Genomic DNA, 20,366 nt, shown 5'->3' with positions numbered 1-20,366 from the left:
TAAAAGGAATAATAAACTGGAGGAGTTCCAGGCGAACTGGAGAGACCTCCGGGAACTGATGCAGAGCGAAAGGAGCAGAGCCAGAAGAACTCTATACACAGAGACTGATATACTGTGGTAAAATTGAATGTAATGGACCTCTGTACCAGCAGCAATGCAATGACCCAGGACAATTCTGAGGGATTTATGGTAAAGAAAGCTACCCACATTGAGAGGAAGGACTGCAGGAGAGGAAACAAATAAGAAAAACAACTGCGTGAACACATGGGTCGGGGTGGACATGACTGAGGGTGTAGACTCAAAACTACCACACCAATGCAACTACCAACAACTTGGAAATTGGTCTTGTTCAAGGACACATGACAAAACTAGTGGAAACGCGCATCGGCCAAGGGTGGGGGGGGTGCGGGGGTGGGGGTTGAAGGGGAAAGGTGGAGCATGAATCATGTAACCATGTTAAAAATGAATATTAATAAATGTTAAAAAAAATTATACAATACTCTCTGAGGAGGGTGTTGACCAGCACCCATATCAACTCAGGATACATGGTTGAGTTATGGAGTATATGTGTAAAGTGCCAAAAGTAAAACCAAAAACAAAAAAGAAAAAGAAAAGAAAAACAAATAGAAGAAAAATTTAATTAAAAAAATGTTAATCCCTTACCTTCCATCTTGGAGTCAAAACTGTGTATTGGCTCCAAGGCAGAAAAGTGGTAAGGATTAGACAATGGGGGTTAAGTGACTTGCCCAGGTCACACAGCTAGGAAGTGTCTGAGGCCAGATTTGAACCTAGGACCTCCCGTCTCTAGGCCTGGCCCTCAATCCACTGAGTCACCAAGCTGCCCCATAAAAAAATTAAATTTTAGGAGAAAGAAAAAATAAATTCAAAATCAGAACCAAAATATCAAAATCTATGTACATGAAAATTTCTGAGTAAAAAAAGAATAAATCCATAACAGTTTCTTGTATTAGGGCCCACTTAAAGTGATTTATGTCTCACAAGCCTGTAGAACAAATGCAGCAATATAGCACTTACCCACTGGTAGCCAGGACTACATAAAGTTGCTATACTATAAGAGAGGAAAAACGACTAGATTTTGATGTAAAAAGGAAGTATGTTTCCCTGTTCTGATTTTTACCTTCACTCTTAGGGATAGGGGAGCCAAAATGGCAGCCAAACTAAGGTACTTGTCAGAATGTGGCACGGGGAAGACCTGAGTCTGAGGTATGTCAAACAGTCACTACCTTGAACCTCAAATAAATCCTCTGCCTTGGCACAGATCTCATTAATCCCACTGGTCTCCTTGACCTTGTGCTTTGTCACTATATAATGGCTCTTTTGTGATCCCTTCTCCTGGAATCAGACACGATTATTAATCATAGTCCTACAATATTTATCAATCAATGGCAGGTTTCCATAGTCTAAAGCTTTTGTGTATGCATTAATATTAGAGCAAATGGATATTTTTAACTAATTCTATTGTAATCAAAAAAGATTAATATTGATCATATGTAGTTTAAGTACAAGGAACAAGAAAGGATAAAATCAAATATTCTATTGAAAAGAAAAAGAAAATCAATAATAAGAAAAATTAGGAATTCAATGTGTCAGCCAAAATAGTGTCCAAATTGTCTATGGACTTTTATAATCCAATGCATGTGACAGGATTCAGTCAATCAGTGTCAGTAGAAGGTACCCATTTCACATGTGAGCAATGAATTCAAGAGTCCTTTTCTCCAATTTTGATAGCTGTTGGAGTGGTTAATAGTACATGAAACAGACCTTCCCAGGCAGGCTGAGTTGCTCCAGTATGCTGGAAGTTCTTTATATATACCTTATCTCCCAGATGTAGGTCATGAAGTGAAAAGTCTCTAGGTCCTGCTTGTACTGCAGTTCCAGATTCATGGGGTTCTCACAATTTGATCTGCAAGTCCTGTATATATGAAGCGATAGAAGTGTCCTGTTCCTCCCCCCACCCAGTAGTGATATGTATGCAGGAGAAAAAAAGCATCTCAAATGGTGAAATGTATAGATCTCCCCTAGTCTTGCTTTGGAAATAAAATAGTTAGAGGGAGAATTTCAGGCCATTTTAAATGAGTCTTAGTGCACAGTTTTCCTATTTGTTCTTTCAACTTGGCCTGAGCTCTGGGGATAATATGGTACATCGAATTTGGGAGTGATTGCCAAACAAGAATATATCTGAGATAAAACTGAATAAGTAACATGAGTTCCCCTGTCTGAATCAATACATGTAGGCAGGCCAAAGCAAGGAATAATCTCTTTTAAGAGCACCTTGGCAGCAAAAGCTTCTGTGGCTTGGGCAGTAGGAAATGCTTCCGGTCATCTGGTCAGCTGATCCACTATGACTAGACAAAATTTATAATGTCCAGCCTTTGGCATAGTGATAAAATCAATTTGCAGATGTTCAAAAAGTATGTAAGCCAGAGGACACCCACCAAATGCTTTGCCACAAAAGGCATGTTGGTTATATGCTTGGCAGGTGGGGCAGGCTGCACACACTTTAGAGGCTATCGTAGTTATATCAGGGGCTATCCATCTTCTTTTAACAGAGTCTACAATGCCCTGGATGCCAAAATGACATTTTTATGAACAGACTGGCATATTTAGTGATAAAAACTTCTAGGGAGCAGGGGTTTTCCTTCAGATGATACCCATACTCCATTGATCTGTTTTGCTTTGAACTTTTGTTTCCATTTTCCCACTTTCTGTTCATTATAGGAAAGGGGTAAATCTGAATCGTTACTTGTTGCCAAAGTTAAAATTAATTCAGACCCTTCTAAGGCAGTAAGTTTTGCAGCATTAGCTGCCTGGTGGCTCCCTCTAGAGACAGGGTCAGTTCCACCTGAATGAGCTATGAACTACAGCTAGGACTTCAGGTAGCTGGAGAGCAGACTTCATTAATGATTTCTGCATTTGCAATACATTTCCAGCTAATGTTAAAAATCCCCTTTGAAGCCATAGCATACCTACTGCATATTCCAAATGCATATCTAGAATCTGTGTAAATTGTTGCCTTCTTGTCTTTGGCAATTATTCAGGCGTGTTTTAGATCTTTAAGTTCTTCACTTTGAGCACTTATATTTATGGGCAGTGAAGCTGACCACAGAGTGGCAAATTCTGTGATTACAATAGCTCCAGTATAACATATGCCATCCCTTATGAAAGAAGAACCATCAGTATATAAGACTAGATCTGGGTTATCTAAAGGAGTGTCCATGAGATTATATCAAGGCTTTTCAGCCATAGACACTAAAGATTCTCGACTGTGTAATGGTTCTCCTGAAACTGGTTAATCTGGAAGCAAGATGGCAGGGTTAAGAGTTGTATAGTGTTTTAAAGTAATATTTTCATTGTCCAACAAGGTTACCTCGTATCTTGCAAGTCTTTGATCAGAAAATACCTGTGTTCTATCCCTTAGAAACAATGCTTCAAATTCATGTGGGGACATTATTATTAATGGGCATCTCAATACTAAATCAGCAGATTTAATTACTAATAAAGCTGTGCCAACTCTAAAGCTGAGACAACCAATACTATCAATACCAAAATTGAGAGAAGAATAAGGGATCAAAAAAGGGGATAGGTACAGATTTGAAGACAAGTTATCACAGGCACAATTCCTATCTAAATTCTGACACTATATGTCCCCCAACATACTCTCTAGATCTCTATGTTGTATAGCAATAGCTCAGGTGACATTTTGGTATGCTACAACAGGGAAGGTTTTATCCTCAAACATCTGTGTTGGCTTGTCTCATTATAATCACTGGTTTTCTTTTTTTCAACATAAGAAAATTAGTATATTTTATTTTTTGAGTCAGGCTCAATTTCATCAGTCAATATCCAAATACTTGTTTACCATATTAAAATTATTTGAAATTACAGTATTAAAATTAGTAGTAATCAAAAAAGTAGTAAAAGAAACTAATAAAATAGTATTGATCAGTAGGATAATACTCTTCAAGTTTAATGCCTATTTTATTCCATTGGGCATTGCTGTAAGAAAAATCCTTTATAAATATAAAGCTTTCATAATTCACAATGGCTATTGAGTTACCTCTATCAATGTAATCATTGGTTTTCAAACCTTAACAACAAACACACACACAAGCATGCTCTCTCCCATGGAACCCATAAGGTATGTGGGGAAATTGCATAGACAGGGTTTCGGAGGTTGGAGTGAGGAAATTGGCAGTGAAGGCAGTGGGAAGGAGGAGGGCAGAGAGACAGAGGAGCGTGACAGTTGGCTCTCTCTCAGGGACTCTTTGCTGAACCTCGGGCCTGGAAGGTAGTCTCTCAGCCTCTTTGGATAGAAACTATCTCTATTCCTGGGATTTTCTGTGGATTCCTGTGGATCATAACATCAACTAAAAGGATTTGAAGGGGCTACTTGACCTGTAATGCCTGTTTTGGGGGCATTAGCCCAATGAGACAAGCCAAACCAGCTCTGAAGGTCAGAAATCTCTTTTCCTCTCACTGTCTACTTGCTAAAGACTTTGAACTTGTTAAAGCTAGCATAAATATAGTACAGATTAGAAGAAAGGAAACCTCCATAAGCCTGTGAGCCCTGAGCTCAGCTCAAACTTTGACAGAGACTGAAAACCTCATCTGTGCTTAAGGTTGAGGGCAAACCCTAACTTCCCTCTATCCTAATCCCTTCCTTTAAAGACTTGTTAATAAACCAACTTTAGTTAAAATAAACGCAGTCAGATAATCGCTTATGATTATGAAGGGAGCCAAAAGAGAGAAGCCATTGTCTCCTTTCGGAGTCAGTTGGGGGCTCTGAGGTTTCAACGCTCTTGCCTAACCTTAGAAATATCATCCCAGGGTTTCCCTTACTGATTTACCCTTGTAAGAGAGTTTTCTTACAGGTGCCACCACATTACCTTAGGAACATGGACAGGACAATCCTACCAGGACCCAAGATTTGGCCTTAAATCTCGCACAGGACACAGCAACTCAGACACCAGGCCACAAGGTGACAGAAGTTAGGCACAAAAAGAGTCAGTCAATTCAATTCAACACTGGTCAAGTCCTTACCAACAACGAACAATCAGACAACAATTACTTATTAAATATTGACTATGTATCAGGCACTATACTAAGTGTGAGAGTTTTAAAGAAAGTCCAAAAGAGCAGGTACCTGTCTTTAAGGACCTCACTTTCAAATGGGAAAGATAACATGAAAAAAAAAAAACTACATACAAAATATTTTTCAAAATGGATGGAAAGGCACTCAGTGAAGAAATGGAAGGACATGTGAAAAGAACCACTGGGCCTGTGTTGCTGGAGTTTATAAAAAAGAATAAAGTATGAAGACTGGAAAGGTAGGAGGGAAGGGCCAGATTATAAAAGGTTTTAAAAGATAAATTTTATATTTAATCAGTATTGTATAGAAAACACTGTGTAAGTTGAAATCAGAGATACAGGATTAGTAAAGACATGGTTCCTGTGATTAAGGAGCTAATATCAAATATGGGCGTATGGGATTATAGCTGTTGTTCAGTCATTTCACTCACGTCCAACTCTACATAACCCCATTTAGGATTTTCTTGGCAAAGACACTGAAGTGGTTTGCCATTCCCTTCTGCAGTTCATTTTACAAATAAGGAAACTAAGCAAACAAGGTTAAGTGACTTGCCGAAGTTTCACACAGCTAGTAAGTGTCTGATAATAGATGTGAACTCTGGAAGATGAGTTTTCCTGACTTCAGGCTCAGTGCTTTATCCACTGCATCATCTAGCTGCCATGGATTATATAGATCCAGCCCTAACCAAATGAGGCTTAAAAGGCATTTTAGACCAACATCTTTATTTAAAAGATGAGAAAACTAAAGCATGGAGAGATGAAGTGATTGATCCAAAGTCACAAAAGTAAACAATTAGCAGGGTTAGAATTAGATCCAAATATGGGGTACAATATTCAGCATTCATTCTATTGCAACATGCTGTACCTCCCATTGAGAAAGTATACTCAGAAGAATGTTTTTTCCAGCATAAAATAAATCAGCTATCATTCCTTGTAACCAAAGCCAATCATAATTAAAAGCCTCAGTCCTTTCCTAACCCAGCAGTCTCCAGATGAAATGCAAACTGATTATTTTTTTTTCTTTTAGGATGTGTCCTGGAGAAATCACTGTCAACTAGAAACATATGGTCCATAGATTTCAACACATTTCCAAAGTCATATCAAAGAATTGTGTAGTTTCAGGAAGGAAAGAAGGCACAGCAACAGGAATGTTTCCAGGACAGTATTCACAATGTTATTGTGACAAACAATACATTCTGGTTTATTTGTTGAATCGTGAAGAAAGAGTTTTGCAATCTTTAAAGCATTTTACAAACACATACACGCAACTTATTATTTGTCACCAAAAACACTTATTCAATAATTTGACACATGTTTGAATTTGTGAGAAAAGTACAAAAAAAGACTTCCAAGTAATGTGAGCAAGATGGCAACTTAGGTACTTTCTCCATACTCTTTTAACTCTCTAACCCTCCAGAAAGAGAAATTCATGCACCAAATATAAGCAATTATAGCTAAATATAAAGAAGAGAGACTAACAAGGTAAAACCATTATGAATCAACAATGGGTAATTCTAATCCTTAAGACACTCACTCAGCATACTTGCCCCATGATCCTCATACACAAGGTGACTTGCAGTTTTGTGTTTGAGGTCTATATTGAGATCCCTGAGCCCACCTTGGTGCAGAGACTTGGGGAAATCTCCAACCCCACCCTCAGCTACAAGCAGAGAAGGGCAGAAAAACCTACTGCCTTCTGACCAGGGCCCAACCCTAGAATAGGAACTACCAAGATTATAAAGACTCTGACAGGAATTATCTTTCCTCCTCCCTTCAAAAAGGTGTAGATGCTGATTTAGTCCAGCTGGAGAATAAAAGGACGAACCACAAACTAAGAATTGAAGTAGGGGTTGGTGAGAATGTATATTTCTGGCCAGGGCCTAAAGGAAAGGGGAATGAAACTCTACTAGGCCTGGTCCCATCCCAGCAAAAGTACTCAGGACAAGGACATAAACTGGTGAGCACTGTATATCCCAACGCATGGAGACTGAGATAGCCTGGCAGTGAAGCTTTTGATAAGTACCCATCTCAAAGAAGAAGCTAGAAGGAGAGTCATGGGGAAATACAATAAAAAGACCAATACATCAAAGATTTTAAGAAAAATTAAAGTCCATAGAACAAGCAGCTAAATCAACAGAGAAGAACCTAAAACCAGAAGGAAATATGAGCAGTAAATTCTCAAGTAGAGCACAACTCTCAATAAATATTATAAGACAAAGGAAAATGAACCAATGCCTGAAGAGATACATAATCCTGTGGGCTCCCAAGGCAGGGGAGTGAAATACAAACAAAAAACTCCAAAACTGCTCAAAAGAAAAATTAAATCCCTAAATGATATTAGCAATTAAAGGTGAGAACTTAAGCTTTTCAATGCATAATTTTAAAATTTAATTAATAAGTTGAAAAAAAATTGGTCCATAATAGAAAAAAATCTCTAAGGACATCAAAAATTATATTAATAGATTTGGAACACAAAAACAGGGAAGTGGAAGAAAATATGGCAGACAATAGAGAAACAAAATGAAACACTAAAAGAACACATTAGTCCTAAACAAGATCAAACGAATAAATAAAGCACATAGGAAAATAGTACATTGTTTAAATGTTCTTGATAAAGATGGCCTTAAAATAAATTTGCTTTCTCAAAAACATTTTTAATCATCAGAAATTGGCAAAGATGAAAAAAGACAAAACATATAGTAAATGTTTCAGGGAATGTAGAAAGACAAGAATTAATAAATTAATGGAGGAGTTGTGAATTGATCCAAATGGTCTAAAAAATAATTTCCAAGTACAGTGGAAAAGTTACGAAAGCCTCTAACCCACTAATACCAGGCATAAACCCCAGGAGGTCAAAGACAGAAGGAAAAGCCTCACAATGATAATGTTTAGAGAAGCTTTTTTGGTGATATCAAAAACCTGGAAACTAAGTGGCATTCTTTAATTGGGGAAGTGAACAGCCAGTGGTATAAAAATGTAATAGAATATTGTTGAACTCTAAGATATAATGGACAAAAAGAACTCAGAGAAACTTGGAAAGATCAATATGGACTGCTACAAAGTAAAACAATTCTTTCAATGACTACCAAACCATGAAGACAAATACTTAAAGGCATCAGTAAACCAACCAAGGCAATAATGAAACCTAACACTTTAGAAGAGTAGAGGTAATGGCACCATCCTCCTCTTGGCAAAGAATTGGTTGGTCATAAGTATAGGAGGAATGTGTTAATTCCTACACAGAAAGCATTCTGCCAGTAGTCAGTGCGAGCATGAACACCTGAACAGCCCAGTATCTTATGGATCAGGATAATGGAAAGACCTGTGGTGTCCTTTATAGTAATGAAATCGAAGACAACAGAAGAAGAGCATTTTGGCACTATAACAATGTTTCTAAATCAGGGAGGCAAATACCAGTGAGTTTTACAGAAAGAACATTGGTCAGGTGTCAAATATATTCGTGTTGTTTTGGATTCTATAAATATCAATACCCTTTTTACTATGAAGTACTATCTAAAGATCTTTTATTAATAAGATATATTTTACTATCACATCTTTTGCTCAGGACCTAGTCAAGTTTGCAGTGTAATCCACTTGGGCTCATCCAAGCTTTTTAAATATATTGGGAAATTCACTGTAATGCTATCCGAGGAATTCATGGCACAAAATTTATGAGTATATGATAAGCTTCTTCTGCTATGCCTTAAAATAGACTCCATTGAAAAAGGTACAAGATGAACCATTACTATATGCCAATTCTCTGGTATATAAGTTGTTATAACAAAATTCCATTATTCAATTGAGCTTTGTTATAGTGGTATGCAATGTGCAAGGTATACCTTGGTATTTTACATTGGACAATAATCATTACAGCCAACATATTCCAAGTCAGAAAGAGAAATAGTGGGCTGACTTTATTTACAAAATTTACATATTTTCTAGTTAACACTGTACCCTCAGAATCCCAAGTAGGGGTGCAAGCCAACAGAACTAAGTAGGCCTAAGTAGGTAGTTTCCACCACCCTCTTTCCTCTCAGTACCCTGATCCCAGAATGACTGTCTCTTTCAGCTTGGGGTACCCCTTTATATACCCTCATTCCAACTGACCTTAACTGCCCTGGCATCGTGCGGTTCCATTAGCTAGAATCCCCACTTGGGATTCTAAGGTTACAATAAAAATCCAGAAGGGTTTACCCAGGTACCCCCAAGTCCCTGCAAAAAGAGTGAAATTTTTCATATCCATTTAAAAGAATTAAAATGTTTTGCATTGCACACTTTGTCCCAAAGAAGATTCAATGAAAATATTTAAATATTACAAGTAAAATAGGCCTTTAAAGTCACACAAAAATGCTTACTAGGAAATTACATAAAGACAAAACACTCAAAAGAGGATAGAAAAAAGTCAGCTATTGCTACCAGCAGAATCCAAGTCATAATATATCAATCATAAATGTACAAATCACAAACACCAATAATAATGGTATTTTTAAAAATCAAAACAGTTAAGAAAAAAGTCAGATACTGCTGCTAATAACTGAGTTTAATTAAATACCAATCATAATGATATTTTAACATGAAACCCAAATATATTAAGTTGTAAGGGACATTTTCACTTTGAACCTGGATTTTGTATTTCATGTTCATGTTCCACAGGAACTTAAATTTTACACCTGTATTCTGGGTATTCCAATAGATATATGAACTATAAATGAAGAATTGTACTTAAAAGATCACATGAGCAATTTCTGCAGGTTCTGGTGAGCTGCTTTTGTAAGTGTGTTCCTAGTGTGTCACTTGTTGCCAATATACTCTTGATTTAGCAAATATTTGAAAAACAATCTGGACTTACAAATACAACATTCCTCTTACTGTATTGCGTCAGAGACCTTCAATTATCATATTTTAAAGCCTAAATATAAAAGTTTCAAGTTCAGAAGTAAGTGTTAAGCAAAGTTTTCACTTTGAACATGAATTTCACATGATACAAAACAGGAGGCTAACTTCCCCAGAACTGTGGCTGAGAATAGGGAAGCAGATGAAAGGAAACTTAGGGGCCACAGAATTTTGATCTGAAATGGACTTTAAAAATTATTGAGCAAAGTCTCTTCATTTGACAGGCAGTAGAAAAAAGAGCCGCCTCTGGAGCCAGAGGACCCGACTTCAAATCCTGCTTCTGACACTTACTATCCATAGAATCCTTAACTAAGTTACTTAGCGACTCCAGGTCTCGATTTCTTCATCTCTAAATTAAGAGGTTTGCTCGAGATGGACTCTAGAATCCTTCCCAGGTCTAAATCTACGTCCCTACGAAAGGGAAGCTCTTAGAAGGGGAAGTCACTTGCCAAAGTCACAAAGGTATATTAGTAAGCTGCAGAGACGGAATTCGGACCCGGGTCCTTCTGCTGGACTCCATCCCACCCGGTAAGCAAGGACACCCCCTTCTTTTTTGCCTCCCCCCGCACCCCAGATGGGCCAGCGCCTGGTCACTACTCACAGCTCTGGTCTCATAGAGCACCAGCTTTTGGACCGAGCTGATGATGGGGGCCGCGGTGGGCATGACGGCCTGGCCAGCAAGGGAACAGGGAGGGAGGAACACAAGCAGCCACGTCCAGCCTTCAGTCCAGTGTACCAAACCGCGAAGGGGCCATAAGGAGAATCCCGCCCCGGGTCAGTAGGTGTTTGTAGTGGGTGACTGGGGCGCTACTTCCGGATCACTTTCAACAGTCAGGCCCCGCCCCAATCCGGGCAAGGACTGGGCGACGGACCAAGCGATTAGGGTGGAGGCGCCATCTTTCTTAAGGGCAAGGGAGGCTGGGAGGGAAAAGTAGTCTGTGATTGGCTGCAGGGCTTGATGATTGTTGATTGGTTGGATTTCTTAGACCCGCAGATCTAGGAGAGAAATTTCGTTTGTTCTGAAGTAGAAAGGAGTTTTGTGTTCTTTCTAAAGTTTTGGTTATTATTAGTTATTCTCATCCTCATCCTACGATGTCTCATTGAAGAATGTAATCTTGGAACTTATATGAAATGGGCTAATAGGAAAATGTGTTTTCATGGCTTCACATGTATATTGTTTGCTTTCTTAATGGGTGGGGAAGGGATGGACAGAAGGGTGGGAGAAAAATTGGAACTCAAAATAGAAAAAATAATGTTATCAATAATTTTTTAAAGATATACACGAACTGAATCAAAGTGAAATGGTTAGAATCAGGAGTAACAGCAATATTGTAATGATGATCAACTATAAAAGACTTAACTACTATGACTAATATAATGATCCATTCCAAAGCACTCATTATGAAAAGTGCTATCAACCTCCAGAGGACAGATTGAAGCATATGATTTTTCTTGCTTGTTTTGCATGGGAAAAAAAGAGGAGTAAACCCTCCCTGTGAACCCCAAATAACAACAATATTATCAGGTTGTCTTGGAGACCTTAAAGATCACCTAGTCCAATCCCTTCTTTTTTTGGGTAAAGCAACAAGAACTTATAAAGTCCTACTATGTGCCAAGCACTAAGCTAAATTCTGAGGATACAAAGAAAAGTGAAATAATATTCCCTCATCTCAAGGAGAAAAGGGGAACACGGGGCCCAAACGAGATTTTTCATGGAAATAATGAAGAGAATTTACTTGGATACCTGTAGGATGAATGTGTTCTGGGGTGTCAGTAATGAATAAGTGATTATCAGTATACTAATGGACAGTAATATTTCTTTGTAGGTGTTTTATGGGTATGTGAAGACTACAGTTTCAAAAGTATGATCTAAGTAGAGGCAATTTTCAGCAAAAGGGAAGATCAACAGAAATTCTTCAGATAGCTATTCCAATGAAATGCTATGTGATTCAAGGGACACAAAACTGAACTTGGGAGGTAGGAAGTCATGAGCTCTGCCAAAAACTCACTTCTTTGGGGGCAGACATTTGTGGATTCTTATATGTTGATTTGTTTGTTCATTTATTCAGTTTCATAAGCTACTTATAAATATGTTTATATACTGAAATACTAAGGTGGGTTTTGGGTATGGGATAGGATATTATTTAGGCCAGTATCAGAAGAGTAACCTGAGTTCTAGGAAGGCCACCCACGTACAGGGCTGGCAGAGCCAGACTCTGAGATGACACACAAACACCCACTTAAATGAAATTTTAAAGGTGTTTAATTTAACAAGGGAAAGGTAAATGGTAATTGGATAACTTAAACTAAAGATTTCTATCTAAACCCCACAAGATTTAGATATCCTATTGCCAGGAGTCTTCGTGGATTTTCCCCTACACTGAGCTCACCTATCTATCTAGAGACCCAGACCCTAATATAAATATCCTACATTAACCCCAAACAACCCTCTTTTGGTGGTAATAGAGGTAGTTAAACAGCTAGGCAGGACAGGGACCAAGAAGTGGTTTTGAATCCAAAAGGATCCCAACCAGATTCTCACAAACAGATGGCTCAGCTGTACAGGATCACACAGGAAGCTCAATAGATGGTTCAGTCAGGTAACAGGGAAGCAGGTAGGATGGAGAAGTCCAGATGTACCAAAGCCAGCAAAGGAAGGTATCCATCTCTCCAGGTAAAGAGAGAATGAATTCTCCAGCATAAGCTAACTGATTCTCTCCAGTAGAATTCTAGATTTATTACTCTGCTTTCCCATGCCTTTGCCCTCTGCACATACATATAACTTTACTTATAACAATACACAGAAAATGTGGTTATATACGCAGGTCCTTTTGCTCCTACTTTGATAGCTTTGGTGTCTAGACCAGATAATTGTATAGCTGGATCAGATAATATGCAGCTTAATAACTTCTAGGGCATAATTCCAAATTGCTTTCCAGAAACAGCTGGACAAATTCAAAGTTCCAGAAAGAGTGTATTAGTGTATCTTTTTTCCTTTAGCCCCCCTAACATTTATCATTTTCCTCTTCTGTCTTCTAATCTGTTGAGTATATTAGAGCAAAATTGCTTTAATTTTGCATTTTTCTGTTAGTTTTTAAAATATCAATTTTATTTTATTTTCAATTCTCAATTCTTTCCCCTTACCCCACAGCCCACTTTCAAAAGTAAGAAATATAAAACCTATTAAAATATGAAGTTATGCAAAACAAATTCCTACAAAAGTCATTTTCAGGAGATAGGGTCAGGAAAAGAAAGAAAAAGAAAAAAATATGCTTCAATTTTTACTGAGTCCACAAATTCTCTCTCCGGAGGTGGGTAGTATTTTGTAGCAGGTGTCCTCTGAAATTGTGATGGGTCATTATGTTGATTAGAGTTACTAAGTTTCTCACAGCTGATTACCTTTATAATATTGCTTTTAGAGTGTAAATTGTTCTCCTGCTCACTTCACTTTGCATCAGTTCATATAATCTTGCCATGTTTTTCTGAAACCAACTTGCTCATCATTTCTTAAAGCACAATAATGTTCCATATTCATATATAATAGTTTCTTTAGCCATTCACCAATTGATGGGCATCCCAATTCCTTACCACAAAAAAAAAAGATGCTTTATGTATTCTGTATATGATATATATGAGTGTGTTTCCTCTTTCTTTAGTCATTTTGGGATACTGACCTAGAAGCAATAATGCCAGGTTAACAGGCACAGTAACAGTTTAACAGGTGTGTGGATAGAAAAGAATTAATTTGTTCTTCTCAGGGTGGGATTCCATTAGAGAATGAAAACCTGTTAGGACTTCAGAATAACATCTCAAGGACATGTTGTTATTGCCATAGGCCGAGTGGGTTGAGAAATCTCTTATCTCAAGGAAAACAAACCATTAGGCAATCCTACCTTTCTGATTGGGTAGTCTAGATTGTAAATTTGGGCCCCTAGACCAAGGGTATTAAACGGAGTGGGTGGGAGCTTGCATCAGGAATCTATAAAATGCTTGTATCTGCACCCATGTGTTGGGCATCACCATTTCTCATGAGAAAGATTAAACCTTGCTTCTGTTCACTTAAACAATCTCTATTTCTTTAAGCCATATCATCTCATACAACAGGTATGCCCAGTTATTTTTTTTTGCTTTTTGAATATAGTTCCAAATTGCTTTCCAGAATGGTAGGATTAGTTCATAACTCCACCAATAGTGGATCATTAATGAACCTATTTTCTTACATCCTCTCTAGCATTTGTCATCTTCCTTTTCTTTCATCTTAGCCAATCTGATGGGTGTCTGGTAGTACCTCAGAGTTGTTTTAATATACATTTCTCTAATCAGTAGTTATTTAGAGCATTTTTACATAACTATCAATAGCTTTGATTTCTTCTTCTGAAAACTCTACATATCCTTTGATCATTTATCAGTTGAAGAAAGACTATTTTGGCTCCATTCCCTATATATTTTAGAAATGAGATCATTAACAGAGAAGCTTGCTTGCTGCAAAGTTTTTTTTTTACTAGTTTCCTTTTTATCTTCTAATTTTAGCTACATTGCTTTTGGTTTGTGCAGAAATTTTTTAATTTTGCAAAATAAAAATTATTCATTATCTTGTGACCCCCCCCTCCCCAGCTTGTTTGGTCATGAACTCTTCCATTATCTATAGCATTGACAGGTGACTTCTTGCATGCACAGCTAATTTGTATTTGTATCAACCTTTATGTCTAAATCACAGACTCATTTTAAGGTTATGTTGGCATATATGTAAGATATTGGTCTATGCCTAGTTTCCACTAACCTGCTTTCCGCTTCTCTATTCCTGATTTAGGAGATTATTTTTTAATTATGGTTGCAGATAGGTTGGATCACCTTCTTAGAAGACTGTTCAAATGCTTTGACTATCTTATTGAAAAATAGCTTTTCTTAAAACCTTTATCTGCTTCTTGCATAAGGGATAAAATTTAAACAGTTTCCATACTGAGGAGAAAGGGAGCAAAGGTGTACTTTCCAGGTTTAGAGTACAGCAGGAACAAAAACTTGGAGTCAGAAAATGCAAGCTTTCAAGGGGGAATAGCAAATAGTTTAATTGGAGCACAAAATGTGCTGGAGGGAGTAGTGTAAAATGAGAAGGGAAAGGCAAATAGATAAGAGATCCGGAAAGACTTTGAATGTCAGGATTCTTTGGATTTTATTCACTAGGTAATGGAAGGATTTTTAGTAGGGCAGTGATGATTTATGATCTGGGATTAAGGAGATTAATTTCGCAGTAGATGAATTGAGAGAGACTCAAAGGAGCCTTGGTTTTTAAATAAACATTGTAGCCTTATTATTCATTAGGAAGTGGAAGTAAAAGAATAGAAACATTTTTTTCTCGCTAAAAGCAAGTGATATGCATTGTATGCGTACTTGGAAGCTCAAGAGACACTTCTCTTTGGACCTCAGCACCTGCCATTGACTTCTTCAGCAGTAATAATAACTAACATTTATAAACCGCTTTAAGATTTGCAATGCACTTTACAAATATCTCCTTTTATGAAGGCCTTTTGCAACCCCTGAGCCCCACCCCCCTTCCTTGTACACTCTGCATTCATCAAAACCAAGCAGCTCCTTCCCAGGCTAAACCAGTCCCCAGAGTTCCAGAAGTTAGAGCCTAAACCCATTGCCTCTTCTTTCTTTAGCAGGACAAAGCTGCGTGCAGTCTGGGCTCCGCCCCACCCCTGCTGGAGGCTGCGCGAGCCTCTTCTTTCCTCCAGGGCGTGCTGGACTCCATCTGGTTTCTAAGGCAACAACTAAAAACATATCTTGCAGGTGCGGGCTGCCGCGGGTGCAACTGGCTTTGACAACGGAAAGCGTGGATACAGCAGAAAAGTAGTAAGTGCCATTCTTCCAAGAGGAAGGGAGATTCTTCACACTCACCTCCGTTTATGCCCTTGGTGTCCTTTCCCTTTTCCTGTCTTCTTTAACATTCACTTTCTTCCGGACTTTTATGTGGTAGGTAGAGCTCTGGTATTGCAGTCAGGAACAGGGATCCAGTCCGGCTTTCTATGCGTACTTACTATGCTGTCTCTTTGCATAATTCATTCCCCATCTCTGAGTCTCAGTTTCTTTATGTGTATAATGAGGGAGTTGGCCTAGAATCTGATTTTTAAGATTCCTTTCAGGTCTAAATACCGATTCCAGCAGCCTCTCTACCTTTCTCCCTCCATTTGCAGGAAAGGTCCCTGGTTTTTGGCACTCCTCAGGACTCTCTGGGCTTCTCCTAATGAAGTCGCATTTCTCTGTGTAATAGGAATTTTAAAATCCAATTCCATTCATCAAACTTTTGGAACAGATCCGCTGGTCAGTTCTCCTATATTTTGAAAAAAAAAAAGAGAGAGAGAGAGAGAAAGTGGGAATGCTATTCACTTCCAGAGAAAGAACTTTTGGAGTTATCTTTCCCATCGGTTTATTTCTGATTTTGTTTTGGGGTTTTGGTTATGTATGACTTTGCTCTTACAAGGACCATTATGGAAGTATTTTGTGTGACAATAAAAAAAAATTTTTTTAAATAAAGTGATGATGTCCAGGGATGAAGTGAGATGTCCAGGAACACACAAGTCAGACCTTGAATACTAGGCTTCTGACATCCAATCCAATGTTCTTTCCATGACTCCAACATTGCTGTTTTTTCAGTGCCCCAAGCTGCACTTTCAGGCTTTGTTTGATGCAGCTTAAAAAAAAAAAAAAAAACCTCTTATCCTGAAAATCACCCTTAAGATACTGAAAATCTAGTTGTGACATTTACCTCTTTGCTTTTTTTCAAAAAGCCATTCTGGAATTTTCTGCAAATTCAGAAAGGGAAAGTACTTTTCTCCTTATTTGTATAAGAGAGTTCCATCATTCTAAAAGTTTTCTGTAGATGGACTTGGTTTCTATTTGGAAAACTGCTTGGGCACCCAGGTGATCAGCTATTGTTTTCACTTTCTCATGGACATTTATAGCCAAAAGCAATTCTTACAATAATTGAAAGTTCATAAGATTTTCATAAGGATACATATGGAATATCATTCTGGGGGCAGTAGATTTAATCAAAAAGGGCTTTATTTAAAACTTTGCTTCTGGAGACCAGAATGTAAATTTATATTATTTTTCATGAATGTCAATGAATAATTTATCTTCATAGAATTCTGTAACTATAATCTGATCCAGTGGCATGAGACATTAGTCATTCTTTTTAATGATCACATCTAGAACTGGAAAGAACCTCAGAGGTAGTCTTCTAGACTCACTCTCTAATTTTACAGATGAAAAAACTGAGGCCTAGGGAAATGACTTGATCAATGTCACACAGATAAGGCTGTTAGAAGTGAGATTTGAACCAGAGTCCTTTGCTCCAGAGCCAGTGCTTTTCCTACTGTAACCCATCATGAAATAAAAAAATAAAGGTATATACCACTTTAAATTTCTCAGGCCAAGGACTACATTAATTATATATTATAACAAGCCTCAATAAATTAGTAGTAGGTACACCAATAAATTATTGTGTTAATTTATTGATTAATATTATTGCTTATTTATTATAATTGAAGATTATCGATATTAATAATACTAATAATATATTATAACCAGGACCAAGGAATAATTATACTATTAATACATTGTAACCAAGACTCATTCCAAAGTTAGCCAGCCCCATCTGGACCTTCTTCCTATTCACTTTGTGTTAAATATTTAAATATCACAGAAATAAGTGAAGTGGCTTATAAACTCCTTGAAGGGCAGAAATTGTTTCATTTTTGTCTTTTTACTTTTAGCACTTAGCTCAGTGGCATATACACAATAATGAAACTTTTTTTTTTTTTTTTAAACCCTTACCTTCTATCTTGGAGTCAATACTGTGTATTGGCTTCAAGGCAGAAGAGTGGTAAGGGTAGGCAATGGGGGTCAAGTGACTTGCCCAGGGTCACACAGCTGGGAAGTGGCTGAAGTCGGGTTTGAACCTAGGACCTCCCATCTCTAGGCCTAGCTCTCAATCCACTGAGCTACCCAGCTGCCCCCAATAATGAAACTTTTAAAAAATATTTAATTGAATTGAAATGATTCAAGCAGTGCATCTCATGTAAGGCCTTCATCAGTGACTTTCATAACAAAAGGGCATCAAGGTACTTTCTCTATGTGGCTGTTTCTGAAGCTTAAAAGAGAATGAGAAAAGGGGAAATTTTAAAAAAACTTTATTTTAGCTTCTGTAAGTTCAAAGTTAAAGTCACTTTGATTACCCTATTTTTTCAGTTTCTTGAAAACCAGGGCAAAGAAAGTAGATTTCTAAACTCTTGGACTACACTTCTAATTCTCTTCCACACCAGGGCTTAGTAGTTTTCCATTGTTATATTCATCTAGAGCAGTGGTTCCCAAACTTTTTTGGCCTACCGCCCCCTTTCCAGAAAAAAATATTACTTAGCACCCCCTAGGGGGCAGTGGCACCCACTTTGGGAATCACTAATCTAGAGAGATGTATTGTGCCTTCACTAACTATGAATAAAATAAAATTTGAAAAATATTTTTGAAAAATTAAAAGCAAACCCATTCATAAATGTGTTGTGTTTAGCTAAATGTTTAAATGGGCATTAGAGGCTTTGTAGGACAAAAGATTTAACCCCTCTTTGCATCCCCCCAAAAATGTTCAGATTCTTCTTATCTTGAAACCAGTTAGAAACACAATCCTAGAGACAGAGACAGAGAGAGAAATATCATTCCCCTATTCCATTGCTAGCCCTTTCATGATTTTCTCCATCAACTCAGCTCAACTTTCATATGTCCAGTCAACAATTCAAGTCTGTTAACATATCCAGGCTATTTACATCTCCATACTCATCCTATTCCATACTATTGTGGTATCAGACCTCTGTAAAGATCAATTTAAAGGATTTATCGACTAAGTTTTTGACCAAAAAACATGTCTTCTACTTATAGCATAGTTGCAAAGGATTTATTTGTTGAGCAACACTGTTCCCACTAAAGTCGTTAGGAGGGATTTTGTGTTTTATGGAACTGGTCATGAATGGTGTTAAGTGGGGCATGACTATGCTGAAATTACAGAACTCCATGCTTTCCTATGTAAATATAAATTGTAGTCCATGTATCATTGTCATAATAAGAACCTTGTCTGTTTTTCCTGGATCTGCCTGGACAATATACAGTAGCACACAAAGTAGAAAATTAACCAATATTAAAGTTTTCCAGTAGTGTAACATCATGAAACACAGTAGGATATTGGTACAATTTCACTGAGTTGTCAATGTATCAAAAATGAAGGATGCTAGAATTATAACAATAATTTTCTGTGACCAGCTCTGCAAAACATCATATCTTGCTACATGTATTGTTATAAGACTGAATTACATAAATTTAAGGCTAATTTAAGGTAGTTTGTGTTAAGATTACACTTTTCTTGCAATTGTGGGATTCCCTAATAAAAATGTGCTCTACGGGGGTACTTGTTTTGCCATGTTGAGTTTAGTGAACTCAGTGTCCAAGAAGAAACAACCTGAAAAAAGTGTTGTGGCAGGAGCAGAATTAAAGGTCTCCTGTTGCCCTTATATTTTAAGAGCAAAATCCCTCATGAGTAAGGGGTTAAATTACATGACCTCTGAGGTCCCTTCTGAAATCCCGTGATCTAATGTTATCATTTAGTTCATATAAACTGATTAAGCCATAAACCTCCTGTGAGTGATTCAGCTCGATCAGTCTGCCTATTTGCCAAGTTTCATGGAATTGCTCTCTTGTCACTAGCCTTGAGCAGTAAAGGATATTTCATCACCGTAAACATAAATCTCAGACCAGCCAAGAAGACATATTGTTGTCATTTCATGGGAAAACCTGCTTCCTGTTGCCTCATCAACTCTGAATAGTTGTTTCTTCATTGCCTAAAGGAAACTTAGAATCATGATTAAAAGAATAGTAGATATGGGCCATTTGGAGACGTGAAAGACATAAGCAAATTTTCCACTGTAAAAGGCACAATTCACTTGGGAATCATGAGGAAGTTCTAAGATAGCAGCTTGTTAAATAATATTTTATTTTTCCCCAATTACATATGGAAAATTTTTTAACATTTTGGTTTTTTGAATTTTAAATTCTTTCTCTTCTTCCTACCCTTCCTTTCCCTGCCCTCCTTACCCCACCCCACACCCCAAGATGGTAAGCAATCTGATATGGATTTTACATGTGCAATCATGTAAAATATTTTTCCATATTAGTCATTTTGTGGAAGAGCTCTTGAACAAAAAAGAAGAAAAAAGTTAGAGTACATTTTGTCTGCATTCAGATTCCATCGGTTCTTTCTCTGGAGGCTGATGTATTTTTTTTTTCATGAGTCTTTGGGATTGTTTTGGATCACTGCTGAG

The 20,366-nt window shown here is 37.5% G+C and overlaps 1 protein-coding gene across 1 annotated transcript in view; it reads right to left on the bottom strand.

The window, feature by feature from the left end:
* Positions 1–10,666, bottom strand: part of FIG4 (FIG4 phosphoinositide 5-phosphatase) — a 169,184-nt gene extending 158,518 nt beyond the window's left edge. Inside the window, exon 1 of the mRNA XM_044676692.1 lies at positions 10,604–10,666. Within this exon, the coding sequence (XP_044532627.1) occupies positions 10,604–10,666 (63 nt within the window). The remainder of the gene's footprint in view (positions 1–10,603) is intronic.
* Positions 10,667–20,366: the final 9,700 nt, after the last annotated feature.

Source organism: Gracilinanus agilis, chromosome 4 (genome assembly GCF_016433145.1).
Source record: "Gracilinanus agilis isolate LMUSP501 chromosome 4, AgileGrace, whole genome shotgun sequence".
Classification (NCBI taxonomy): Eukaryota; Metazoa; Chordata; class Mammalia; order Didelphimorphia; family Didelphidae; genus Gracilinanus; species Gracilinanus agilis.
This window is presented reverse-complemented; position numbering and strand designations above follow the sequence as displayed.